An 8,770-nucleotide genomic window follows, 5' to 3' on the forward strand; every position below is an offset into this window, starting at 1 on the left:
CATTATCATCATCATCACTATCATCATCATTATCACCATTATCACTATCATCGTCATCATCCTCACTATAATCATCATCATCACTATCATCATCATCATCATCATTATCATCATTATCACCATCATTATCACTATCATCATCACCATCATCATCACTATCCTCATCATTATCATCATCTTATGATCATCATCACTATCATTATCACCATCATCACTATCATCATCATTATCACCATTATCATCATCATCTTCATGATCACCATGATCACCATCATTATCATCATCATCAGTATCATCATCATTATCACCATCATCATCATAATTATAATCATTATCACTATCATAATCATTATCATTATCACCATTATCACCATCATCATCATCATTTTCATCACTATCATAATCATTATTACTATCATCACTATCATCATCATCACTATCCTCATCATCATCATCTTATGATCATCATCACCATCATCATTTCTATCATCATCATTATCACCATTATCATCATCATCTTCATGATCACCATTATCATCATCATCTTCATGATCACCATGATCACCATCATTATCATCATCATCAGTATCATCATCATTATCACAATCATTATCACCATCATCATCGCTATCATCATAATTATAACCATTATCACTATCATAACCATTATCATCATCATCACTATCATCATCATTATCACCATTATCGCTATCATCATCATCATCATCATCACTATCATCACTATTATCACCATTATCACTATCATCATCATCATTTTCATCACTATCATCATCATTATTACTATCATCACTATCATCATTAGTATTACTATCATCATTGTCATCATCAGTATCATTATCACCATCATTATCATCATCATTATCACCATTATCACTATCATCATCATCATCATTACTATCATCATCATCATCACTATCATTATCAGCATCATCACTATCATCATCATTATCACCATCATCTTCATGATCACCATTATTATCATCATCATCAGTATCATCATCATTATCATCATCATCGCTATCATCATCATTATCATCATCATCACTATCATCATCATCTTCATCACTATCATCATCATCATTTTCATCACTATCATCATCATTATTACTATCATCACTATCATCATTATAATCATCACCATCATCATTTGTATTACTATCATCATTGTCATCTTCATGATCATCATCACCATCATCACTATCATCATCATTATCACCATTATCATCGTCATCTTCATGATCATCATCACCATCATCATCATCATCATCATCATCATTATCATTATCACCATCATCACTATCATCACCATTATCACTATCATCATCATCACTATCATTATCACCATCATCACTATCATCATCATTATCATCATCATCATCATCACTATCATTATCACCATCATCACTATCATCACCATTATCACTATCATCATCATCATCACTATCATTATCACCATCATCACCATCATCATCATCATCATCATCATCATCATCATCATCACTATCATTATCACCATCATCACTATCATCACCATTATCACTATCATCATCATCACTATCATTATCACCATCATCACTATCATCATCATTATCACCATTATCATCATCATCTTCATGATCACCATGATTATCATCATCATCATCACCATCATTATCATCATCATCATCACTATCATCATCATTATCACCATCATCTTCATGATCACCATGATCACCATCATTATCATCATCATCATCAGTATCATCATCATTATCACCATCATTATCATCATCGCTATCATCATCATCATCATCACTATCATCATCATCATCTTCATCACTATCATCATCATCATTTTTAACACTATCATCATCATTATTACTATCATCACTATCATCATCATTATCACCATTATGATCATCATCTTCATGATCACCATCATTATCATCATCATCATTATCACCATCATCATCACTATCATCACTATTATCATCATCATCATCATCATTGTGACTGACTGACCCCCCACACCATCAGCCTGGACTGTTGACACTGTCTCTGAGAGAGTCAGAGAGTGACAGAGAGCGCAGGGAAAAAGACCACCATGCAATAGTGAAAGCTAGCGGATCAGTGAAAGTCACCAAAAACAGCAGAAAGCTCTGGGTACTGGAGCAGAACTCGTGTAAGGTTAAATATACAGCAGGTAGTTAGACACTGATGAAGAAAACAGCAACATTAACTGCGTTCAGACTGAGCACAAATAAACTACCAGAAACAGAAACTGACTGGAGATGAGACACCACAGTGACTGCTGCACGTCACTTACTACTGTTACTGAAAACACATTTTACTACAGTCAAAGTAAAATCACTGTTATAATGTTCTCAGATAAGTCAATTAAAATGTCTCCGAGTAAAACATGTTGTATGGTGATAATAACAATATATGATAAAACGATTAAACTATTGAAGAACATGTTTAATACATAGACACCATCTCTGATGAAGACAGCACTAGAAAACAACCAGTCAGGCTCGTTACAGCCTGTATACAACTGATAATTACTAAAATACGCTAAGTTTATAGTAAACACCTCATTTAAACCGTAATAAATCCTCTTTCATAAAGGTTATAATGTTTATTTTCATTAAAATGGTTTGAGACAGTTTCATTCATCTGTTTGATAGTTTTACCTGAGGAGCTGTATCACATTATACACAGGTGTTTCTGTTGTTCAACCTACCTTTAGATTCATATGTAGGGTGGACAAAATAATAGAACACCTGGACATCATGGTGGGTGTCCATAGACTATAGCAGTAGGTAAACACCTTCAGACTGTTATTACTGGTGTTTCCCAACATTTGAATAACTTTAGTAACAACAATTTTTCTATAAACTGATCATCACAGATGTTAAAGTACAAGTACCTCACGGTTTCTGTGTGGTATTACTGCAGTATGTTTGTCCTGCAGGGTGGAGTCAAAGTGACACCTGCTGGTGACATCAGATCACTGCACCATTGTTTTATTTTTGACACTGAAATCGTGGATGATTGAATTCTTTAATTAAACCAAGTTTCCTGCATTATTCATGCTTCTTTAATGTGCATTAATGTGATCAGTGTTTTGAACAGATGAATATCAGATGTGTTGTCTATAACCAACATGATGTTACTGTTCATGTTAAACACGAGGATCAACCTCATCACACCACAGACGCCGTGTCTCAGGTTTGTGTGTGAATATGTGTATGTGTTACCATTAATGGCAAATAACGATTCATTTTTAGATAATAATCTATATAAGATATAATTTCTATAATTTCTGATATAATGTTCACAGTGACAGTAGATTCCTGAGTCTGTGCTGCTTATGTTTATTGTTGTTATGTTAGAGCCAATCACCTGTCCTGGGTTTCCATGACAACCTCCAAAGACAAATGGTTTAAATTCACTTAAATAAGATTTTAAAGTACAACTGCAGACCTGAGACAGGGCATGCTGCGATGTCTGAGTTGTGATGGTGTTGATCCAACCTTGAAGCAAAGTGAAGTGAGGTGTTTCTTTGACTGAATGATAATAATAATAATAAAATAAAGATAATGAAAACAAATCTGTGACTTAAATATCAAAGAACTTTTTTCCTCATACATTTACCACTTTAATCCAAGAGAATGTCAGAGTTTTGTTTTCTTGGCCCTAAAATGTCCTGAAGCCCTTAAAACTTTTTAGTTTTACAAAGTAAAGGACAAATAAAAGATCTGACCTCTTTCTGTTCCTTTCAAATTAAAACACACAAGATTAAGGAACAAATGATGGACTCCAGCTTAAAACTAAAGTTTTATGTTTTTTTTTTATTGTAACAAACGTAAGTTTTTTTTTTTTTAAACAAACTGAATAAAACACATGAAGAAGAATCTGATTTAGGTTAAAAACAGTAAGAAAACATTTTGTTAAAAACATTCATCTGTGTATCATCATCAGTTCATCATGTAGAAACTCATCAAGGTGACTGATCCCTGAAATCACTGAAATCTGATCCTGAAACTGCTGGTGACTGAAGATGCTCACAGACCTCTGGTCTGTTTACTGCTGATGTTGTTTCCTGTCAGGACGTCTGTTTGGTTGTTTGTTTACTGCTGATGCTGTTGTTTGTCTGTTTTTTCCTGTGAACCATCTTGTTTCTTGTCAGGATGTCAACTTAGCTGAGATTGAATTGGTTTGTTTTCTGTCAAGATGCAGCCATTTCCTGTCATGTTGTGTCTGGTTGCAGTTGTTGTTGTTTCCTGTCATGTTGTGTCTGGTTGCAGTTGTTGTTGTTTCCTGTCATGTTGTGTCTGGTTGCAGTTGTTGTTGTTTCCTGTCATGTTGTGTCTGGTTGCAGCTGTTGTTTCCTGTCATGTTGTGTCTGGTTGCAGCTGTTGTTGTTTCCTGTCATGTTGTGTCGTTGTTGTTTCCTGTCATGTTGTGTCTGGTTGCAGCTGTTGTTGTTTCCTGTCATGTTGTGTCTGGTTGCAGTTGTTGTTGTTTCCTGTCATGTTGTGTCTGGTTGCAGCTGTTGTTTCCTGTCATGTTGTGTCTGGTTGCAGCTGTTGTTGTTCCTGTCATGTTGTGTCGTTGTTGTTTCCTGTCATGTTGTGTCTGGTTGCAGCTGTTGTTGTTTCCTGTCATGTTGTGTCTGGTTGCAGCTGTTGTTGTTTCCTGTCACGTTGTGTCTGGTTGCAGCTGTTGTCGTTTCCTGTCATGTTGTGTCGTTGTTGTTTCCTGTCATGTTGTGTCTGGTTGCAGCTGTTGTTTCCTGTCATGTTGTGTCTGGTTGCAGCTGTTGTTGTTTCCTGTCACGTTGTGTCTGGTTGCAGCTGTTGTTGTTTCCTGTCATGTTGTGTCTGGTTGCAGCTGTTGTTGTTTCCTGTCATGTTGTGTCTAGTTGCAGCTGTTGTTTCCTGTCATGTTGTGTCTGGTTGCAGTTGTTGTTGTTTACTGTCATGTTGTGTCTGGTTGCAGCTGTTGTTGTTTCCTGTCATGTTGTGTCTGGTTGCAGTTGTTGTTGTTTACTGTCATGTTGCGTGTCTTGCTGCAGCTGTTGTTGTTTCCTGTCATGTTGTGTCTGGTTGCAGCTGTTGTTGTTTCCTGTCATGTTGTGTCTGGTTGCAGTTGTTGTTGTTTACTGTCATGTTGTGTCTGGTTGCAGCTGTTGTTGTTTCCTGTCATGTTGTGTCTGGTTGCAGCTGTTGTTGTTTACTGTCATGTTGTGTCTGGTTGCAGCTGTTGTTGTTTCCTGTCATGTTGTGTCTGGTTGCAGTTGTTGTTGTTTACTGTCATGTTGTGTCTGGTTGCAGCTGTTGTTGTTTCCTGTCATGTTGTGTCTGGTTGCAGCTGTTGTTGTTTACTGTCATGTTGTGTCTGGTTGCAGCTGTTGTTGTTTCCTGTCATGTTGTGTCTGGTTGCAGCTGTTGTTGTTTCCTGTCATGTTGTGTCTGGTTGCAGCTGTTGTTGTTTCCTGTCATGTTGTGTCTGGTTGCAGCTGTTGTTGTTTCCTGTCATGTTGTGTCTGGTTGCAGCTGTTGTTGTTTCCTGTCATGTTTTGTCTGGTTGCAGCTGTTGTTTCCTCTGATGTTGTGTCTGGCTGCAGCTGTAGTTGTTTCCTGTCATGTTGTGTCTGGTTGCAGTTGTTGTTGTTTCCTGTCATGTTGTGTCTAGTTGCAGCTGTTGTTTCCTGTCATGTTGTGTCTGGTTGCAGTTGTTGTTGTTTCCTGTCATGTTGTGTCTGGTTGCAGCTGTTGTTGTTTCCTGTCATGTTGTGTCTGGTTGCAGCTGTTGTTGTTTCCTGTCATGTTGTGTCTGGTTGCAGCTGTTGTTGTTTCCTGTCATGTTGTGTCTGGTTGCAGCTGTAGTTGTTTCCTGTCATGTTGTGTCTGGTTGCAGCTGTAGTTGTTTCCTGTCATGTTGTGTCTGGTTGCAGCTGTTGTTGTTTCCTGTCATGTTGTGTCTGGCTGCAGCTGTAGTTGTTTCCTGTCATGTTGTGTCTGGTTGCAGCTGTTGTTGTTTCCTGTCATGTTGTGTCTGGTTGCAGTTGTTGTTGTTTACTGTCATGTTGCGTGTCTTGCTGCAGCTGCGTCTGCTGCTCTGATCGGCTGCAGAGCTGCCCAGGGATCCTGCAGCATCGATGGACTGAAGTATTTCTCCACTGAAGAGTCTGAGGACTGGAAACACACAAACACACAACATTTATCTAACGACTGAAGCTAAAACAAACAGATGATTTGATCAGACAAACAGTTTGACTCCACCGACATCAACAGTTCAGACGGTTTCTAGTGTTTTCATCAATTACAGGAAACATGAGAAGAGCCATGAAGAAAACTGAGGTTCACAACCTGCTCTGTCTGTTATGATGAAAAATACAATAAAATGAATATTTTATAAAGGGCAGAAACTGTATCTCATTCAATACAATCATCACTAATGACCACACTGTGTTTCAGTCTTTTCTGGCTGTTCTGTCACTGATGATGCTCAGGCTAGAAACACAGTATCCCCCAAACCTCTGATTCACCTTCAGTCATCCCCCATGGCCACCACCCCGCCCCACCCCCGAGGACACGTGGTCAACCCAGAAACCAAGCACCCTGAAGACTGTGACCCCCCCTCCCCCCACTGAAACTCTTTACATCTAACAACGAATGAATCACGAGTCACACTGTGTTACACTTCTACTACTACTATTACTGCTATTACTATTGTTACTACTACTTCTACTATCAATACTGCTGCTACTTCAAGTTTTATTAATAATGATGATACAGGAGCATGACTTCTTGTTTGGCTCTCAGTTGATCCACATCAACAGAAACTGATCTGGATCCATGTTTCGACCGGATCAGGTCCTGACTTAATAATCTTTCTCCTCTCAGTATAATTGTAACAACAATAATAACAATAAAACGTAACTTTACTTGTATAACAACTTTCATAAAAGAAATGCTGCACAAAGGGCTTTACAACAAAGAAATGACCTGCACCTAGTCCTTCACATGAAAAGACATCAAATTAATATAAAAACATGTCATCAATTATCTTACATTGATCTAAAATGAAAAAATATTAAAAAACATTCACATAAAACTATATAAAGTAATGAATAAAATACTAAATCATTAAATAAGAAGACATTTAAAAGAAGTGCTGAGCACTGCATAAATGTGGCGCAAAGTAAAGAATTTCTGAGCCAGTTAAAGGCTAAAGTGAAGAAATAAGTTTTGAGTTTTCTTTTAAAAATACTTAGTGAGCTGCGTCTCTGATATCTACATCTATAGACATTTATACCTGATATCTATAGAGTGTGTTGCACAGTTTTGGACCGGAACTGACAAAGGCTGCATTCCCAGTTTTCCTAGAGCTGTTGCTAGTGTAAATAAACACCTGAAACTTTACCTGGAACTTCTGAGCTGAACCGGGACTGAAGGACTGCGGCCGCCGGAAACCGTCCCCTCTGCGCCGCATCTGTCCTCCGAAGCCCCGGGACCCGCTGCCAAACCTGGCCGCAGAACCGTCCCAGCATCCTCGGTTAGAACCCGGAGAATAAATCGGGGAACCCGGAGAGTAAGTGGGGCAGCCCCGGGGAGAACCTCCGCGATAGCCGGACCCTCCATACGGGGAGCGAGCTCCGGGAAAACCCCAGCAGGAGACCGGGGAGGGAAACCTTCCCGCCGGACGCGGAGCTCCGGGACTCCGCTGGGGTCTGACCGGAGCACGGTACATCTGAGCGGCTAAAAAAATGAAGGGAGATCCGAAGTACCGAAAGAGATGTCGTGGACTAGAATAGCGCCAGAAGACCACAACAAACCCAGAAGAAGCCCGGAGTATTCTGTTTCTGGAAGATCACTACAACAACAACACACTGCGACTCAACCGGAACCGGAATTACACAGAGTTCTCCTCCCGGTCATACAGCTGCAGCGCCACCCAGCGGCCAACAGGATCACTGCAGCAGAGGAAGCCTGTCTTGTACGCACGCGCGCGCGCGTAAACACACACACACACACACACACACACACACAAAGTAAGATAGAGTGTTTCTAATCTGTGTTTGAGTTGTTGACATCGAGTGAAGAACAGACAGAGTTGTTTCATCTTAAATACAGACTCACATAATAATCAATAAATAAATCATTGTATATTAGCTCATTGATAAAAAAAATCTGGTAGGCAGAACTTCCCTCACGGATCGCCCTCATGTTCTCCATCATCTAAGCCAGGGGTGTCCAAACTTTTTGCAAAGAGGGCTTTGGTAAGGTGAAAATGTGTGGGGGCCAACCATTCAGCCTGACGTTCTTTGAACCATTAACATTTAATACAAATGAACTATTTTATGAAATTTTTTATTGCAAAGCGCATACTTCATTTTTTTTTCATTTTCAAGTTTTTGCCAAAATCACTCTGCCTTTCATATTTGAAGACCACATAAAATGAAGAAAAGGTCTGTCTAGAAAAAAAACTTTTGGGAAGATGAAACATATCTAGGTTCATTTGAAACATTACATATTATTCACTATTAAATGCTCACTTTAAACTTCTAAATTCAAAACAGTGGTCCGTGCATATTGAAACTGTGGTTTTGATCATCACAAAAAAATCAATTCACTGAGATTTTAGAATTTATCCACCTCAGAGGACTATACACATATCTTGCCTGCACTAATGTGAAGGGTGATACTGAGATCTGGACTGCAGTATGTAGGCCTAGTCCAGGTCTGGCTCAAAAACAGTG

At 38.8% G+C, this 8,770-nt stretch overlaps 1 protein-coding gene across 1 annotated transcript; it reads right to left on the minus strand.

Annotated features, from left to right (window-relative positions):
• Positions 1-3,834: 3,834 nt before the first annotated feature.
• Positions 3,835-7,907, minus strand: mplkip (M-phase specific PLK1 interacting protein). The gene is made up of 2 exons (XM_056391608.1): positions 7,435-7,907; positions 3,835-6,203 (listed from the first exon to the last, which is right to left on the minus strand). The coding sequence occupies exons 1-2, from the start codon at positions 7,759-7,761 to the stop codon at positions 6,090-6,092; spliced, it is 441 nt and encodes a 146-aa protein (XP_056247583.1). The 5' UTR covers positions 7,762-7,907; the 3' UTR covers positions 3,835-6,089.
• Positions 7,908-8,770: the final 863 nt, after the last annotated feature.

Source organism: Seriola aureovittata, chromosome 12 (genome assembly GCF_021018895.1).
Source record: "Seriola aureovittata isolate HTS-2021-v1 ecotype China chromosome 12, ASM2101889v1, whole genome shotgun sequence".
NCBI lineage: Eukaryota > Metazoa > Chordata > Actinopteri > Carangiformes > Carangidae > Seriola > Seriola aureovittata.